The sequence below is a fragment of the Ursus americanus genome, chromosome 1 (genome assembly GCF_024610735.1).
Source record: "Ursus americanus isolate L20-20 chromosome 1, mUrsAme1.1.p, whole genome shotgun sequence".
Taxonomy (NCBI): Eukaryota; Metazoa; Chordata; class Mammalia; order Carnivora; family Ursidae; genus Ursus; species Ursus americanus.
The window spans coordinates 57967341-57987744 of record NC_142127.1 but is presented as its reverse complement, the minus strand read 5'-3'; the positions used below and the strand labels follow the sequence as shown (position 1 = coordinate 57987744).

Genomic DNA, 20404 nt, shown 5'->3' with positions numbered 1-20404 from the left:
CACTGGTAAGGAAAAAGTAAAACTTCCACTATTTGCAGATGAAATGATTCTATATACATAACACTCTAAAGACTCTACCAAAAACTACTAGAACTGGGATGAAGCCCCACATGGGGCTCCCTGCTCAGCCAGAAGCCTGCTTCTCCCTCTCTCTCTGCTGCTTACCCTGCTTGTGCTCTCCTGCTCGCTCGCACATGCATTCTCTCTCTGTCAAATAAATAAAATCTTAAAAAATCCACAAGAGATAGATATGGCTAGACTCAGAATCTTACACTTGTGAGAATGGCTAGAATCAAAATGATAATAAATAACAAGTATCGGCGAGGATGTAGAGAAAAAGGAACCCTTGTAGACTGTCGGTGGGAATGCAAACTGGTGCAGCCACTATGGATAAACAGTTTGGAGGTTCCTCAAAAAAGTAAAAATAGAATTACCATATGATCCAGTAATTCCATTACTGGGAATCTACCCAAAGAAAATGAAACACTAATTCAAAAAAATATGCACCCCTATTACAGCAGCATTATTAACAATAGCCAAGACAGGAAAGCAACCCAAGCGTCACTGATAGATGAATACATAAAGATGTGGTACACACACACACACACACACACACACACACACACACACACACAGGAATATTACTCAGCCATAAAAAAGAATGAGGTCTTGCTATTTTCAACAACACGGATGGACCTAGAGGGTATAATGTTGAATAAAATATGTCAGAGAAAGACAAATGCCATACGATTTCACTCATTTATGGAATTTAAGAAGCAAAACTAACAAAGAAAAAAAACGAAACAAAAAACAGACTCGAATAGAGAGAGGGAAATTGGGGGCATGGGTGCAACAGATAAAGGGGATTAAGAGTACACTTATCTTATGAGCACTGAGTAATACATGGAACTGTTGAATCACTATATTGTACACCTGAAACTTATATAACACTGTAGGTTAACTACTCCGGAGTTAAAGTATAGAAAAGAGTACATTTATCGTGATGGTTAATATCGTATAGAACTGTTGAACAGTTATATTGAACATCTAAAACTAATTAAACACTGTATGTTAATTATCCTTCAATAAATAAAATGCACCCTTCATTTCTTCCCCAGCACTCCACAATTTCCTGTACTCTGCCCTTTTTCCTCTTTCAATCACCCTTATCTACTAAAATGGTATAAAGTGTACATGTTTATCACGTTGTTTGTCTCACTCCACTAGACTGTCAGCTCAGTGAGGGTAGTGATATTTTTTATCTTTCATTCACTGATATACACAAGTGTCTCAAACGGAACATGACGAAACACTGGTACTCAAATACCTATGGAATTAATTGTGTGGATGGAGACATGGAGCTTCACTGGTATGACCAATGGGAACAACTACACAAGGAAAATGTGCCCAACTGCAAGCGAGTCCTCTGAGAAGTAGGGGCCACAGGCCTGGCTGCATAATTATCAACTGCCACCTCATTTCACTGAAAGGAATGCTGAAGTAGAATGTGCCCATTAACACTCCTGAAACTGGGCAAGTTTTACAGAACAAAGGGACAATTCAGGCATCCTGACAACTGCTCATCTTCTCTATTATCATTAAGAAGGCAGAAGAGTAGCAGTTTCTGTCCCATTCGTTTGGACTGCAGAATCATAGCCGTGTTCATGTTTCTGAATACCTCCGGCTACCATGCTGGTGGGGATGGAAAATGCACCCATTATATTCCCATATCTTCCTAAATCACAACTGGAGCAGTTTTCATTTTAATAATGGTTCCTATCACTTTTTTAAAAAGTCCCTACTATGTACCAATCCCAGAGGTAAGTGCTTTTGTTTGCCATTGACAGTAGGGTCGAAAGTCAAGGGCTGTGACCTGCCACCACCAATACCAGGGCAGCGCTACAAGTATGCATCGACCACACAGAAACCTCTGCTAAACTGTCCTTTCCAGTGCAAATTATTCTGATGAAAATGTGCGATTTTGATGAACGCTTACTTGTTGGAACAATGCCAAGAAACACAGGACTAAAGAAGTCAGGTCAATTTCCTGTCATTGATACAAACTCAACACAACAGGTTTCTTTGTGAATGTCTAATGCTGGGCCTTTTAATGGCCTCGAAAATGGTCTCAATGATAGTCTCCAAGATTGACTAATCTAAGTAAAATCACAGTTATATAGGATTAAAAAAAAAAACCTTCTTTAATCCGTACCATATAAATAATGTTTACATTTATATCATTCCATACATCTGGCTCTCAACCGTCTAATAGATTTATTCTAGTACAACAATAAAAACTGTTAAGGGAAGTGAGAAAACAGCATACGGATTATTACTCTTAGCATTTAATGGTGTTAGAGTCTTGATGCTTGTTTGCATTTGCTTGGAAATAAGTTATCTCAAGGAAAATTAAGTTCTAAGCTGAGGCTACCATTTGAAATCCCAGAAAGGGCTCCTGGGAATAGTTTGGCTTTTTTGTGACAATAGATTTTCTGATGAAGTACACCATTCCCTAATGAGAAAGACCTGGCACTGCTTCATATGGGGAAAAAAAAATTGATCAAGGCAAGGAACAGGACGATCAGTTTGGGAAGGAGTTTTTTAAATAAAAAACATGAAATTGGCTCTGCTTTGGCAGGACAAACCCCCAAACATCCTGAGGGCCATTGTCCTGGCCCACAGATGATCCCCACCACGCTGCAACTGCGCAGGCTCCCACTTACATCACTGACAATGCTGGCATGGGGACAAAGATCGAACCCAGAAGCAGTCATGGTGGATTCTGCTTCACCAGAGTCACATGAGAAACCGACCAACTTCCCTGCTTCCTCTCTCACCTCCCTGCCCCCAAAAAACCCTACCAGGGGAACAGATCTGAGGCTCAGCAGCGCTACCAGTATGTACAGTTTTTGGGAAGGGTATAAACAGGCATATGGAACTAGCAATTGTAGGAAGGAAAAGCCAATCTTTAAAAAAGAGTGATGCAGGCAAGCGTGAAAAATGTGAAATAAAGAAGATGCAAAAAGTGGACTCGGAATGATCCAGGTCACAGGATTGTCGAACATTTTAACTCTGAACAACAAACAGGTCAGCTAGGTCAGGCGGGGATCACACTTGCTTGTAACCGTTACCTTTTATAAAAGGATACCAATGCAGTAAGATTTTTACTGTAGTGATCATACTGAAGTTTACATATTCATTAATAAAATCGAGTTCACATTACCCGCATAAATGCTTGATGTGTTCTGCAGTTAGCTACTCTGCTTGACACTTTTATGCTGCCTGTAATCACATCGGATGTTCCATTAGAAGAAAAGTAAAATCTTGGTGGAGAGTCTATCTTCCGGTTCACATCCAGACTCATGTTATAAAACAAAACTGCAAAACGTAGAGAGAATTGCAATTAATACAAATAATTACCTAAAAGCATTTTTATTTTTTTTGAAGTGAAAATAGTCAAAATTATATCCCAATACTGGAAACACCTTAAATTCTCTTCATTAAATGGCTTTTAAAAACTAACCAAAAATATAGAAGAGGAAACAATTTAAAAATAATAATTGCTAAAATGGTTATAAAAAAACTGTAAACTTTTCTCTAGGTTTCTACTTTAACATCTTTGTTTGCTTAGTCTTCCTACATGTAAATGTTTCAAAACTACAATAATAAAACTGTGACTACTAATAAACGTTCTGAGTAAAGTTTCAGATTCCTCTGAAGTCCTTTTTGTCCTTAGAATATCCAACTAAGGAAGCGTAGACAAAACACTGCGCTCACACGCCACTTGCGATAATGTATCTTGTGTGGTTACGGAACTAGTTTTGTAAAGGGTTAGGTTCATTTCTTTCTGTTTGTTTCTGATTTGAGAGGTTGCTGTTTGCTATTATTTTTTAAAATGTCATGTGAACAAGTGGTTCGAAAGTCAAACCTATGTAAACAGTTTACTCAAAGATGTCTCCTTTTCCAGCCCTAGACCCTGATTAGTCTCCTCTGTGTTTTCACTGCTTTCCAGTTTGATCTTCTAATGTTTTTTTGTGCAAAATATAGACATCCTCTCAATATTCTGACAGTATGGTAAGATTTACTTCAAATCTGACATAGTAAATAATCATCTGCTAATGAATATCCTCAATTAGCAAAGATCTAAGTAAAATTAACAAGCAACCAAAAAAATTCCAAGCCAGATATTACCAAGAAAGTCAGAGCCATTTTTTAAATCTAAAAAAATGGTTCTTTGCAAAAGGAGCTACACCTAATAGTTTGCTGAGATGTCATTACATAGGAGCAATAATTCATAAATGATATTTTAAAGAATTTATTTAATTTTAGGAGTAACTTACTCTTCTGGAAGGATTTTATCTACTTATTTCAAGGAAACCTAAGTATAAAACCTGTATTACTCCTACAAATTTCAAATAAATCTTTTAAACTTACTTTTAGTTAGAAAATAAATAACAAAGTCCAGATCAATTGGCCTCAAAATTACAACAGCGGAGAGTCAGTGTCTCGGAGGTGGACTGCACTTGAAACCACTCCCCGCAACTCACCGCTGTGAGTTCCCACCAAAAGTCAATTTAAAAAGGTGAATAAAAATCCACTTGCAGCAAGTGGCAAAACATCCTGGTCTTATAAACGTGCTTACCATGTGAATTATTTCTCCCAAGGACTCATTTTATGCAACTGTACAGCTTGTATTTGTAACAATGCTTGTGATTACTGATGAGTTTCATATATTTGTTTTCAACCATTTTTAAAAAATTTCTGCTTACAATGGAATTGGTGGTAGGACAAGCACTGATTTTTCATAGGCAAACGGTCCTATCTGTTTAACGTGTATTTTTCAGATAGTCCATTAGTTTGACTGCTACTATGTTACTGGGGCCATGCTCTGACACTGCCACTTCTCTGATCTGTAACTTTAGTTAAGGTTTTGCCCGCTGTCCTACGACTGTAGCTAGCCAGGACTTCCGCAGACTATTAAAAATGAGTCTGATCTAAAGTAGATATACTAGGCTCATTCAGTACTTCTCGTTACGAGCTAATTCAGACTGAGACCGCTGAAACTATGTATCCATAGTTTGGTTCAGTGTATTTGCTGCCCTTCATGAGGTTTAGTTGATGAGAGCCTGCAGGGTCACGAATACAATCAATTCTTGATGGGTCTTGCGCGGCTCATGAACTTTATATATTATTCATGTCCAAATAATAAACCCGGGTATGCTTCTTCCCTACCACTGGCTAGTTTCATTAGTCATTCTAATACTAGCTTAAGTATAACATAAAACAGGAATGTAACCTGCTAGAAAAAATGTGATGTTCACAAAGTTACATAAACGTGCTTTGACATTAAGCACAATTTTGCATGAGCCATACCAATGCTACCTTCTCCACAGCAGGTACCTGAGAGCTCTCGGGAGCTGACAGTCATAGAAAATCCTTAAGAGATGTGTGTTGTTTATGGAAATTGGCATCAGGGTCTAGATTTGACAAAAGCTTTTTCAATTACTCAAAGGATACGATATAAAGGAAAGAAGCTTCTCCCTCTTCGGACTTCCCAATTAAGGCAGCTCCAGCTATTAAAAGGGACCCATTTAAATGGAGGTGAAGATGTGGGAATGTTCTTTCTCTTCTAAAGATATCTTACCTCTGAAGCTCAGTTTAGCTCACCCTAATATAGCGAGTGCTACTCCTGCTTTTCTTCTTGTCATAACTTCCAGACAGCGATAGCCTCCCACGGTGCCCCACTCATTGTTAAGAACAGCGTGAGAACCCAAGAGATGACGCAGAGAGGTGTATTGGCCTCTAAGGTGAGTCACAGTGAGGGCTCAGAAGAGGACCACGAGACGAAGGAGTGGCGCGCACGCTCAGGCAGGGTAAATTCTGTGAGGGCATCCTTACCAATATAACCTGGAACCTCTTTGCCCTTGTATGAGAAACACAGTGTTAGATCCATGCACACAGAAGGCAATCCATTTTCAACACAGTCAAAATTTGTGCGATTTACTGACTCAGGATGGTTTAAGGAAGCTTCAACAATCACTACAGGTCTTGTCCTAAGAAGGAAATAAAATTAGCAACAGTAATTGCAGAATTATTTTTCCTTAAGAAAAAACTGTGTTTTGTCAGTTGCCATTGTCCAAGTAATTTCATGAAATTGCTTTATTAATACTACATGCATATATACTCAATTACATTTCTGTGCATGTATCAAGAGAAATTTTCAGTTAAATGCCCAAATATATTGACTTTGCTTGATGGTTTAATTATAATATCCACGTAAGGTGGAAAGAGTATCCTAAAGTTCAATAAAATTTCAGAATACCAAAAAAAAGCATTATGAGGTCACCACCACTGGTGATTTTAAAAATTGCCTCCCGTCATTGACAAGTAAGCCCAGCTGTCATTAAGCAGTGAAATGCACCAACCTTACCTTAGCAACACAGCAGAATCAGACCGAAAAGCACCAACAGCCACATCTGGAGGATGAAAAACAACAGATTAATGAACATCATTAGTCAAAGAGAATTATTTTTCAGCCATAAATACTTAACTACGTATCACCTTTTGACTGTATCAAAACACCATTTACAGAAAATTAATTAGAAAAGATATATTTACATCTGAGGATTCATTCCACATTTGTCTGAGTCTATTCATCTATAATAACATTCATCCCTTTACTATAAACAAACTTTATGATAAAAATAGGATATAAGGTTAAGCTTACTAAAAACATTCAGTTTTTAAACTACAAACATTCACCTAGGAATCTCCTCTCAAAATACAAAAGAAGTCTTTCTTTTCAGCATCTCATGTTTGATTTATTTCCATGGGTGCTTTTCATTTTTTCAAGAACGAAGAATAAAATGTAACTAACACTGTAAAGCTGATGACTTATTTGGTCGTTCCTGACCCACCCTTGAATTCAAAAGGGCTTTAAAAATGAAGGAAATCGATTACCAGTAAATCAGAAATTTTCCATGCCAGTTTTATGTACTTTACACTAGAGCAACATCCACAATAGAACTCATTTCAGTTTGTGAAATACGATTTTATACTCACCTACATATCCATTATTATCTGCATCAATTTGTCCAGATATAGACTGTCCAAACATACTTAACGATTTGCTGATTTGAAGTCCTTCGATTCTCTGAAAGATAAGTGGAGTAGGAAGCAGTTGTTGAGTGCCTAATATCTCAGAGAAGCAATGATTTAGTTAAATAACGAGCCTTCCAACACCCAGGCACATTTTGCAACAAAATGCATTCAAGTCAAATACGTGCATCTAAGAGAAACAAACGGTTCCAGCTTGAATTGGGCAGGTCACATCTACTTTGTGACTAGAAAAAAAGAATCACTTTGTAACTAGAAAAAAAAAATCACAAAGAGAAAATTATATAGTATAGATCTTCTTAGACAGTCTTGACTCCCTCTCCCCAGTCTCCTTTGAGGCTCTGTGTTTATTTCCCAGATGAACATGAATAAGCAAACAAGTAATTTGGAAAAGGAGACAAGCATAATCGCTTAGGGAGCCTACTACTCAGGCTTATGATGAAAGCCACCCTAGTGAGCCAGACTGTTTCCTAGCATGTGACAGCTGAAGTCAGACATGTGTCTCCCACGCCATAGGTCTAACTTCACATCCAGATACTGATTTACATGTATCAGGCTGCTGTGCATGCTAAGAAAATCAGTAATTTTTATTGGACAAGTATAGATTTTTCATGTTAAATACGGAGAACCATTGGCCTATTTTGCTCCATCAAAAATAACAGTATTAGCTCATATTTCCATAAAAGTATCTTTAGAAAAACTTCTCTTCTCTGCATGTGTATGGAGGGTTTTCTAGGCACTGAAATGCCCTGATTTGTCAAAAGACAAAAGTAACGTCAGAGTTAGATCAGGGATCGTTATTAAAAGCTCCCATCCTGCCACTGTGCCCCGAGCCCATGTGTTCGCTCTCCAAGTGCGACCTCCCCGAAACATGGGGCTTTAGGCACAAGGCAAGACACTGTTCATCAAAGCCACATGGGCTTATTCAAAACAGTACGGGATACCATCTCAGAACATAAATTTGTGGAATGCAAAGAAAATCTTAAGTTAAAAACAAACGAGAATGGATGTGAACCAAAACTCTTAGTTACAGAAAAAAAAAATGATTTCAAAGAGTTATTAACAACTTTAAAATGGACCACCTACTGTTACTGTAAGAAAAGGGTAAGATAGAATATATTAAATACTTAAAAGAGCAAACTAAGAAAAATAAATCCCCATTAACGCTGGAAGTTTCAGGAACCATTTCTTATCAATGCTTCATTGGAAACAGTAGTATTCTACCTGTGAGAACGATGACGAGATCCCATCCGCTCGGCCATTGTAAATATAAACAGCACCTCGCAAGTCATCTTCTTGTGGAGCTCCAATCGCGACATCTATTCCAGAATTTCAATGGCAGAAAAAACAAATTCTTAGTATAAAGAATGCAACTCTGAAACTAACCTTCACACTTAATTCATATCACATAAGAAAATTCCTTACCAAAAAAAAAAAAACTTTACTCACTAGACAGAAAAAGTATCACAAAATACAATATCATCATAACAGTGTACAGGACTGTGCAGAATCGACGATGCATTGAAGAAGCAGAGTGAACGGGTCTGAGAGGCGCTCTAACACAATGAGTCAGGGCATGGGCTCCACAGACAAACCATCAAAGCCTGACCCCCAGCTGGACTCATTTCTTAACCTCATCATATCTCGGGTCCCTCACCTACAGCATGGGATGGTAAAAGAACTCCCCCTCAGCATAAGACATAGCTCATGGAAAGTGTTTAGAGCAGACTCCAGCACATAAATTATCATTTGTGAATATTATAACCCTAAGATTCTTTGAGCTCTGGGTTTTATGTTATTTGCAAAATGACGTCTAAATTCCTGTTCCAGTGAAAGTAAATAAGGTATTTGTTAAGGATATCTGTGTATACACACGTACATACATGCAAACTGGATTTTGGAAAGTGAATTTGTTCTGTAAAGTAATGAATACATCACTTTATTTTTTTTTTTAAAGATTTTATTTATTTATTCGACAGAGAGACAGCCAGCGAGAGAGGGAGCACAAGCAGGGGGAGTGGGAGAGGAAGAAGCAGGCTCATAGAGGAAGAGCCTGATGTGGGGCTCGATCCCAGAACGCCAGGATCACGCCCTGAGCCGAAGGCGGACGCTCTTAACCGCTGTGCCACCCAGGCGCCCCTGAATACATCACTTTAATGACTTGAGATTCACATCAGATTATGATGCCAGGAGAAAAAATAAAGAGTTAATCAACTGACATAAGCAAGAGAAAAACTATGAATGACATGGTTGCATAAGGGCCATAAAGATACAACACACGGGATAAAAAAAACATTCTACAGTTGCAAGAGCATTTCATTAGTGTTACAAGGTATTATGTCTATTGGGGTATATTAATGTGTTTATTTACATGTAATCTTTTCTTATTACTTCAATAGAAACCTAAAATACAGAAAAGTTTGCTTTCATGATAGTCAATAGTTACTAATTTATCAGATTTAAAGCTTTTTTAACAACTGCAGTGGTAATTCTATTACCACTATTTCTATTACTATTCTATTACTGCTATTTCAATGAGAATAAAAACCTTCTTGAAATATAATTCTATGCCAAATGCTGTACAATTTTTTTAAAAATTGTTTTCCTAAGTAGGCTCCATACCCAATTTGGGACTCGAACTCACCACCCTGAGATCGAGTCACATCCTCTACCAACTGAGGCTCCAGGCCCCTCTTAAAGATTTTAATGTAATCTCTACTCCCAACGTGGGGTTCGAACCTACAACCCCAAGATCAAGAGTCGCATGCCCTACCGACTCAGCCAGCCAGGTGCCCCAAATGCTGTACAATTTCTGATATTAAAAAGTAAATGATAGACATACCTTATATTTATTGTTTAGACATAGTAAGGCTGCTCTCTTGTGCAAATTATCTTAAAGTCTCATAGACAAGTATAGCCACTGACTGATATTCAGTGGACAACTCCTGAACAACTCCTGTATTCTGGGCATTTTCCAGGCGCTGTTCATACAGGGCAGTACCACAAAGAGGAACTACAGTCTAGCAGGGAAGAAGGGAGGCAAATAAAAACACCACATATGAGACGGTGGTGGAAATGAAGGAAGGTGTTGCATAGAAGAGGAAGCCCAGGCTGAGACTCAGGTAGTGACAGGTGACAGCGAGGTGAAGAACAGGGTGAAGCCAGTTTAGACAGAGGCAACAGGCTGCGCAATGACAGGTGACAAAGGGGCAACACGGCAACATGAACAATGGCGGCGAATTTGAAATACATGGAGCCATATATGCACAGACTAAATACTTACGGGAACACAAGGGGAAGGAGCCGGAAGGGAGAGAGAAGGGGAGAGGAAGGGAGAGGTAAGGGAAGGAGAGGGGGAAGTGTCCTGTGGCTACTGAAGACAAGACCAGTTACGGAAGCCATTCATCAGGGCTGGTTTATACCTTGACCCAGATGGCTACATCCTGAGTAACCAGGATTCTGTACCTTGATTTCTGATGATATGTAAAGATCACAAGTCTGGGCTATGAAGTTGGTGATACGTGGAAATTCTTGCAGTATCAGTTACTAGCCATAGTGATGTAAGGCACCTATCTTGAAATTATACAAACAGGCCTTTTCAAATGAAATATAAAAAGGCGCAGATCAAGGCATTCTAAGCAGAAGACATGTGGGTTACATTCAGTCTTTTCTCATCTTATATATAGATCCAAACGCTTATTTGCTAGGATTATATTTGGATCTGTTATAGAAAATACTAAAATTTTAGCAATCAGAGTTATAAGAAAAATAGACGTCAATTTTTTTTTATGCCTATGCAAGTCCATTTGGGACAAAACATACAAACATGGACATATGACAGTTTTTTTCTACTTTCCATCTGAACATTTCATTGTTAGTGTAAACTATAACAACTGTCACTGGTGTAATCACAGTAATTTTAACATCAGCTAACACACAATGCCTCCTAACGGGGCACTGAGCTAGAGGCTTTATACGCACTAACTCATGTAACTCTAGAAACAACTCTATCAAGTAAGTACTTTTTTGATCCCAACTTTGACGAGGAAAGTGAGGCACAGAGCGTAAGGTGCTCGAGGTCCCAGAGCTCGGATGTGAAGAAGCTGAGCTACGGGCCCTGCAGTCCGGCTCCAGGGCCTGTGCTCACCATCACTGTGCTCTCCGCCATCACTCACCCCGCAGCCTCTACCCAGTGTTTGCTCTCCTGTTCTGTGTCAAGCCACTGCTCCATTCATGATTTGGTAACACATCAATACTTCAGGGGCACACAAAGTAATAATACAGCTTATAATTTACAATTACGGAATTTTATTGTGGCTCAGCTCAAAAAATAGTGGAACATACAGTCTAAAAGTCACATAAAAATGCTCAAGGGGAAAAAACGTAAACCAAAGTTAAGTGGTTTTTGCCAAATCTTTTTTACGGATGAAATCCCGAATGCCGTCTGCCAGTCATGTCTGTCACGTAGGGCTGTTCGTGTACCTATTCCCAAACTTCCTCATACTCTTGATGCGATTTTTATGCTGGACTGTTGCCAAATTGGTTATCTCCCTAGAAAATGGCTTGCTTTGCTTTTCTAAGTACACAGGAAATTCATATTTTTTCTTTTTTTTTTGAATATAAAAAAGGGACAGGATATGATGAATGCAAAAATAACTTAGGTCTGCTATGAAAACACCACAGAAGCGTGCAGAGTAAGAGGACAGTAACTCCGATTTGCATCTCTGCCTGGAGGTGGAAGGAAAAAGAACAGGTGGGGTTTCCATCCCCTTTCTATACAATCCCACACATCCTGCCATGAACACAAACTAAATTCATCCATTTACCCCAGAAAAACTAAAGAGGACAGAAGTTGGGGTAAAGAAATAGGGAAACACATAAAGCAAAATAAACCACAGGCGCCTTGCTTTCCCACCCAGGCAGACATGGTGGAGGGACCCCAGGGAAGAAGGACTGAGCCTGCTTCCAAATCAGCAGGGTCTTGCTCATATCCAAAACATACCAACTCCTTATTCATTGGCAAAACAAAAATGCTCTTCAGCCATAAAAAAGAAATCATCCTGCCATTTGTGACAACAGGCATGTTCCAGATGGCATTCTGCTCAGTGACGTAAGTCAGAGAGAGACTCACACCGTATGACCTCACTTAGATGCGGGATCTAAAAAACCCTAAACTCAAAAACAGATGAGAATGGTGGCTGCCAGAGGTAAGGGGTTGGAGAATTGGGTGAAAAGGTCAGAGGGTACGAGTTTCCAGTTCTAAGACAAAGTTCTGGAGATTACATATATGGCGTAATGACTAGAGTCACGGACCCTGTATTGTTTTCTTCAAGTTGCTAAGAGTAGATTTTAAGTTGTCATAAGAAAAAAAACTGTGACTATGTGAAGGAACAGAGGTTAACTAAACTCACAGTGGTAATCATTTTGCACCATATGCATACGTGAAATCATTATGTTGTACACCTTACCTTATACAATGTTATATTTCAATTACACCTCAGTAAAGCTAAAAAAAAAAATTAAAACTGATAAGTAGAAAAAGCTATGCTCTAATCAACAGGAGTCTTCTAGGAACCCTGCTCCGGCTCTGCAGCCAGCCTCTGCTGGGTCTTGTCAGTGTCTTTACTGTACTTCAAATCACACAGTATAGTCTAAGGACTCTCATCAATTAAGAATCACTAACTGACAAGTAGTCAGGCATAACACTAAAAAGAAAATAAACTTAGCGTAACATTTTGGCTCCATTTTCTAGAGAAAGGCAAATGACCTAAAATTCCACTCATATTCTCTTCCATGTACCATTTTCAAAGCCGAAATCAAGTACCAAATTAGATACTTTTAATTACCTTCAAAGCCATCATTATCAATGTCACCAAGATTAACTATTGATTCCCCAAATCGTGCAGCGTATTTGTCACTTCCAATGAGCTCTGTTTCCATTTCATTCATTACTGCTCCCTAGACAGAAAAGGGGAGAAAAGGTGTCATCATAACACTCCCTGACAACTTTACACATGATTTACCATTGTAATTGGATATGGATGTTTTTCTAATGCTTCGAACAAGCTGGACAAACCACAGAGTGAGCTTCAGTACACACATCTCAGTTCAATTCAATAAATATTTATCGAGTATGTCAACACATATAACAGTATGATTAGAGCTCAGGGAACATAAAAATTGTCACTCATGATCCCTAGCTTTGAAAATCCAATAAATCATTTTGATAATTCAATTTAGCAAATATTTATTGAGTTCCTATTAAAGGCAATGCACTATGCAAAGAGTGGACAGGCAAAAGAGGACAAGGCAGTGTGTGTATAAGACCTACTCCCCTTCCTGAAGAAGCCCAGTTACAGGGAAGGCTTAGCACAAACCTGTAAACGACTCAGAAGTACAAACTGCTTTGTATTATCAAGAAGCAAGGACAGCATATCTAATTGTGAAAGCAAGGTGAGATTTTATAAAAGAGGACATTCAAGGTGGCTATTGAAGGGTGGACATAATTTTGATATACAGAATATTATCAGCAAAACAAATTCCAAAGAATTTGGCTATTATAAATGGTATGTATAATGAAGACGACAAAAACAAAACAAAACCCAAAAACATCAGATTGAAGTGTTATGGTGTGGTATTTTGAATACTGAGGGAAATTTACTCTCAATTTAGGGAACAGGAAGCCACTGAAGGTTTCTGAGTTGAGGAGTTGGCAGAACTGAAGCTGGCCTTTGGAACCATAGCAATGGAACGTGAACTGGTCAACTGCTCTCTCTTAAATTGGAAGATGAGTTATTGCAATAAGACATTCAATAATGTTACAATAATGAGTCATTAGAATAACAACTACCAGACCGCTTTCCAAACCCTGATCATGTCACTCCTTTGTAGTCAGAAAAAAAAAAAAAATCTACTCACTAATCATAGAGGATCCTTTCCTCTTCTTAAGTCTATTCAACATTCCCGAATCATACCCAAGTTCTTCTGCTTGTGATTGTGAAACACACTTCACCTTTTATTTTCCAACTAAAAAACTCCTAAACTTGTCTCGTTCAAATACGACTTCCTCTGTGAATCCTTCTCAACCAAAGTGCATTGCTTCTTCTGCTTTGTACATGCTACTAACATGCTATTTACCATATTGTATTCAATTCTTTACTCTCATGCATATGTCTTTTCTAGACCTGAGGTCTTAGAGGTCAGGACTAAGATTATTCTCAGCTATTTGCATAGTTTTTGTTCCATTTCAGATACTTGCTAAGTGTTTATTTTTAATGAATCATCTCTACAGACAGAATCACTGGCACCAGAAACAGTAAATGATTTTATCAAGAAATAAGGGATAAGAGAGCTCGGCTCCAAAGCAAATGCCTAATTCAAGGAGAAGGGAGAAAGAGCTCCTGGGAGGATGAGAAGGAGCAGACCTAGAGCAAGGGAATGGCACTGGAGTTCCCACGAAGAAGGTTTCAAGAAGTGGTGATCACTCTTCAAGTATTCTCCAGTCACAGAGCGGTGACCAAGAGTTCTTTGGGGACGTCTGAGAGTTATTTTAATAGAAGTAGGTGGAAGCAAGATTCATTCAAGTATCATTCTTTATTGAGTTCATTCAAAAACAACTACTGAGCACCCATTTCTCCAGAACTCTTTCAAACCCTAAAGAAACAGCAGTAAACAAGATGGAGGATTCCTCTCCACACGGTGTCAATACTTCAGTAGAAGAACAGACAGTATCAAACCAGACGAATAAATGTATACTATAATGCTAGGTAGTGGTTAGTGCTGTTTTAGAGAGTTAACAAACAGGAAGTTAGGCGGGAACAAAGAATCACCTCTGTCAGAGTTGTTAAAAGCTGAAATCAATTACGAGATTACCTTGTGTTCAACAGCAGTGCCTCAGGGTAGGCATGAGGGAAGAACAAGAGGGTAGGCTAACGGGTAGGGCTCCTTCCTCGCCCTTTAAACAAAAGATACACACTTTTATATGTCTCTCCTATTAGGATTTCGTAGGATTTCAGTGAGAAGAAAGATCATACACTGCCTTATTTTAGACGTATAGGATACTTTTTAAAGTGTTTCCATAAAGTTTAGTTATAAAAAAAAGGAAAAGTATGCAGAATGAAGATGTAGCTAGCGTAAAAGACCATTTATGGATAGGGAAACGTGAAATGTCTATAAAAAAAAAAAGTAAAGCCTAATATTGCTATTAAGGACATATGAATGATCACTTTGTAGATGGTATGACTACTACTAAATTTAAGTTTAAACACAGTCTACGGAAATCCCAGTTCATAAATTTGCTGCACTATATTTAGAACTTTGAAAATCTTAGCTTTATAAGACACTATTTTCTCTTTTGAATCATACAGTGTTTAGTCTGATGCTTAATATAGGAACATATTAAATGCTCCAAAACCATAAAGATTACAAATACCTTCTTAAAACAGATTTCACTTTGTTGAATCCTGACCAAAAATGCTGTACCTTCAGAAATGACCCAATTTTCTCACAATCCCTTCTTGCTCTTAAATCAAAGGAACAGACCAAGAAGACCCCATTAAGGCCCTATCAATTCTCTGTTTTGATTTAATGCCTACAAGGTAGACTGGCAAGATAAGGTGAGCAGAACTCTTTAAACTGAATTGTGAAGTGGTCACTTTCTACTCCACGACAGCCCCCATAATTTAACACTCAACCATAAGCAGTAATTACCCATATTTCTACAACTACTGTGTCCACTTTGGAATAAACTATGCCCACTTTATATTCTTAAAGGGAATATCATCTACAAAAATTGTGCAAACTAATATTTTATCAAAACACATCTTGTTTCCCACTGTTTTCAAGTCAACAAATTAAAAGCATTTCATACTTTATCTTCTGGTAATATTTCTAATTAAAGACATTCACGACAGAACCAGTAATAAATCCCCATTTTGAGGGATGCGTAAAGATCTTTCTTTCAAATTAGATTTGGATCATCATAAAACTGACAGAAACTTCAACTCCCTGAAGGACAAGATGTGAGTAGAAAAAAACCAGAGCAATTGATCTCCTGCTTCTGGAACATCAACAGCTTCCCATCGCCCAGCATGCTCCATTTTTAGAGCATGAGTACAATACCAGAGTTTTTACTTTCATCAGTAAAATTAGCCTAAGAATCTAGATACAGAACTCTGGAATAAGAATAGCTTCAGCTTCTATCAGAATCCCATCAGCAGCCTCCAGTTGGTGAGCAAGTGGACTTACCCAGCCTGAGTTGAGGTACACGAACACTCTGCCTTCTTCCCTGATGACGCTCTGCATGGGAGCCCCCACGAGGAGGTCTGAGAAGCCATCTGCGTTGAGGTCCACAGCACACACAGAAGCTCCAAAGTAAGAGCCCAGCTGGCCCAGAACAAAACCAGATCCAGTCACCAAGGGAAAAAAGCAGGGGGATTCACAAAAGCCCTCAGGGATACCAAACGCGGAGACATTACCTTTTTTCCTTTCATTTCATGTAAGATACTTAGTTCTTTTGCATCGATGCTGAGTATGTATGCCTGCAATCGGGACAGGAAGGAGAAAGACTCAGACCGCTAGCACGTTAAAAAAAATCTTCAGGGGATGAAAACGTCAATCTGCATAACTTGTAACTGCTCAGAGAGATTTTTGAAAATCCTGTTCAGAGTGATTCAAAAGGTCTAGGGGAAGCACATTCACATTAACAGGACTTCCTTACCAAACTGTCTTCTCAGGAAGACGATGGTATTGATCCCCGAGGGCACAGCAAGTGCTCTTTGCTTCATAAGGCTCAGAAAAGTTTAGTAATGTCCACACAATAACGTAACAAAAACCAGAACCAGAAAGAACACCTTCTTTCCGGTCTTACCCCAAAACATGCAGCTGTCTCAATAGCCCATCATTTGCAAACTCATTAACCAGTAAATACATTCCCTGGACATCTTGACATCATTTTATTTCAAGAACAGTTTTCTCATAAAAAAAAAAAAAAAGCCTCATTTGACTCATAGAATTTCTCCTTAAAGCTTTTCTAAGGAATTTCATCTCAAAGCCATACAACTTTCACCACGAAATGCGGTGCACTGCTCAACTCTAGCCTTCACGTCTTACCATTTTGGCAGTTTCTTCTTTATTATCTCATCTCTTGTGCAATCTTTTTGAAACTTGGTGAAGAAATAAAAGTAAGAATGTAATTCTTACTTTACCGATCTGTTCATGTTGAGGGGCCCCTCCCACTACTTCAGTCGTATGTGGACTCCGAAAATGACCAGCTCCAACCGAGTAGCCTTCAAATAAAGTGGAGAAGAGTGGGAGAGTCATCATTTGCAATAGGTAAACTATATCATTGTAAATCCATTTGTAGAAATAATGGAGACTGAACTCCAAATGATTACACTAAACAGTTTTAAGAGTATTTAGCTTAGCAATATTAAAAACTGGACATTTATTTTATGCCTTAAACAGTTATTAGTATGTGGTACGGAACTAGGTCCATGGCTTACATTTCCAAGTCCTAGAAATTAAAGATAGCACTTTTACATTTGGTTAGTCTCTATGTAGTACCAGGACATGCTAGCCTCTAGGATTACAAACAAAATATTTTAGGGATCTAAAATAGAACATTTTAAACTTTAAGTAACTTCCTAAACTTCAACTTTTTTGCCATGAACTCTTCCTATTGTAATAAACCTATTTGATGACACAAAAGGTAAAAGTTTTATTATATGACAAAAGGCATAATGCTAAGTTACATTTTTTGTTTTAAAGATTTGAGAGAGAGAGAAAGCATGCACACCAGCAGGAGGAGGGGCAGAGAGAGAGGGAGAGAAATCCTCAGACTTCCTGCTGAGTGGCGAGCCCAACTAGGGGCTTGATCCCAGGACCCCAAGATCATGACCTGAGCTGAAACCAAAAGTTGGATGCTTAACCAACTGAGGCATCCCCTAATTACATTTCTTACAACACTTCAAGATATCCTTCCAACCATAAACAAGTAAATGTTGAATTATAAATGAATTCCCTGTTTGAAAATGAATTCTTACTGTATGAATGGGAAAATACTGCTTTTTCTTATTCTAATTATGTCTGGTATAGGCTGCTTACATTTGAAGCACATGACTTAAACAAACCTGTATTTTCTAAGAAGCTGTAGGAAAAGCACCCCTTTCACTGTAACAGAGGAATTATACCAGGAAAATCTTGGGTTCTGTAAAAATACAGATTATAAAGTATCCTATTGCGCAGGAGGAGAAGGAAATGGAGGGGGAGGAGGAGGAAGAGAAGGGAAAGGAGAAAGATAAGAATAAACTCTGGGAAATATTCTAAGAACTTATGAGGCAAAGGTCAATGAGCTGTTTTTAGATCCCTTTGCTTCATAATGTCACCCATTGTCTAGAATGCTGTTGCCAGCCCCACGGACTTTCACTTGGCCCTTTCAGAAACTACACTTACTCATACATGATGAAATGAATTCATGCGGCGTGCTTACGAAAGTTCCTGGGTATGGTAAGCACGCAGCAGATGCAACCTCTACAATAACAAGCTGACCACCTGAGACACAAGCTTACAAGAGTACACTAAGCCAGGAGTTCTATCTAGTCTAACAACTGTATATTAATGACTGTAATTACAAATGTAAAATATTAAGTTCTGTAGGTTATATCCTTAAAGAGATCGTTTCTGAACTCTTTAATCGCTACTGGCCATTTTGATCTTCTGAAGAGACTAGTAATCACAAATAAGGGAACCCTGCATCTAGACGACTGAGATGATCGGAGTTTGGTGGTTTTTATACAGTACCTAAGTAACTTCCAAATTTTACTTGATTATTTGTATCTAAAAAAGCCTTGTATTTGTTTGTAGTTATATTGTAGACAAAAAGAGAGCCAGTCCAATATGATGATCCTGGGGCTCCCATCACAATTAAATCCTGTAAGGAAAAAAAAAATCATCATCAAAGTTGAAATGAAAATCCAAAACTTCCTCCAGATATACATTTTAAGTAAAAACTGATGAAAATACATTTTTATAATACATTTCTAAAATCTGAACTTATGATAAATTTAAAAACATATCAGATAAAAGCCAGAGAAGCCAGCTAATGAATTTTCAACTATAAGCACAATTTCGGAAAAGAAACTCTCACTTCGCATTTAGCGGTGGACTTCAAAACTGAAGCAAGGATCATGGAATACTAGACTAAGCTTTTAGGAGACAAGCAATGTGGTTTCTGTTAAAGTGAATTGTATCTGAGTCATTCATTAGTGCTTATTATGGAGAGAATCACATGTTGCCAAAGAGTGAAAAGTGGAGTTAATTTATTCCTATTTGCAAAGAGCCATTGACTAGTTTTCTTAACAATGTTAGCTTAGGAAAAAAATAAATCCAGTGGAATTTGGGGCATATTTGGTGATAAATACAAATTTAGGAAAAGGAAACAAAAAGGGAAAGTTAGAATGAACAGATATATTTGGTGAAATAAGAAAACTTTTAGCAACCAAACATATTTAACATATTTCTAATTTCCTAAACAATCCTGAACTCTTAAAAAGTTCAATTTAAAGTTTTTTTTTTAAACACAGTAAGTAATATTTATGAAAATTGTTAAACCAAGGCTTGATACAGTCTGACCACATAGATTCAGAAAACATTCATAAATTCTTGGTGGGTTTTGAAGGGAAACTGGGAGATTTGGGGCTTGAATATAACTGACCTTTGACTGGATATCCTCGAGTGTTAGACAAAAAAAATAGAGCTTGGGAATATGTCTAATTTAAGATGATATTAAATTCTTAAATCTCTTAATTTTCATAATTTAAATGAAAGATATAGATTCATGTGCTTTTCTCCCTCAATTACTAATTAAAAGTAACATATTTGGATAGAAATTTTAAACATCTAAGGAAATACCAATAGCTACTTTTGATTCCTATTAAATGACGAGCACTGGGTATTATATGCAACTAATGAATCATTGAACACTACATCAAAATCTAATGATGTGCTATATGTTGGCTAATTGAACACAAAAAAATTCTTGATGCAGGTAATACTCTTTAGTGTAGACTTTCAGTTGGTCTTACATGGCACAGCCATCTTAAATATTAACTTTTTCAACGTATATGTGGAATATTAACTAGTAAAAAATAAATTGTAATATACTCAAGTTTAAGAGACACATTCAGAGGTTATACAATTTTTTTATTGTAAAGCATAATATCACAGGCTAAATCTTAAGAATTAAAATCCTATATGTAAACATTTAAAGCAGCTATTTTTTTGGACTATT

The 20404-nt window shown here is 37.8% G+C and overlaps 1 protein-coding gene across 2 annotated transcripts in view; it reads right to left on the bottom strand.

Moving 5' to 3' along the window:
* The window catches only part of ITGA4 (integrin subunit alpha 4), a 75241-nt gene that overhangs the window by 35535 nt on the left and 19302 nt on the right, over nt 1-20404 (bottom strand). For both annotated transcript variants that reach the window (XM_045806245.2, XM_087861870.1), the window contains 10 exons: nt 18916-19045; nt 17317-17402; nt 16593-16655; nt 16363-16500; nt 12963-13074; nt 8341-8435; nt 7063-7153; nt 6431-6476; nt 5899-6053; nt 3224-3378 (listed from right to left, as the gene is read on the bottom strand). In XM_045806245.2, the coding sequence (XP_045662201.1) occupies nt 3224-3378; nt 5899-6053; nt 6431-6476; nt 7063-7153; nt 8341-8435; nt 12963-13074; nt 16363-16500; nt 16593-16655; nt 17317-17402; nt 18916-19045 (1071 nt within the window). The remainder of the gene's footprint in view (nt 1-3223; nt 3379-5898; nt 6054-6430; nt 6477-7062; nt 7154-8340; nt 8436-12962; nt 13075-16362; nt 16501-16592; nt 16656-17316; nt 17403-18915; nt 19046-20404) is intronic.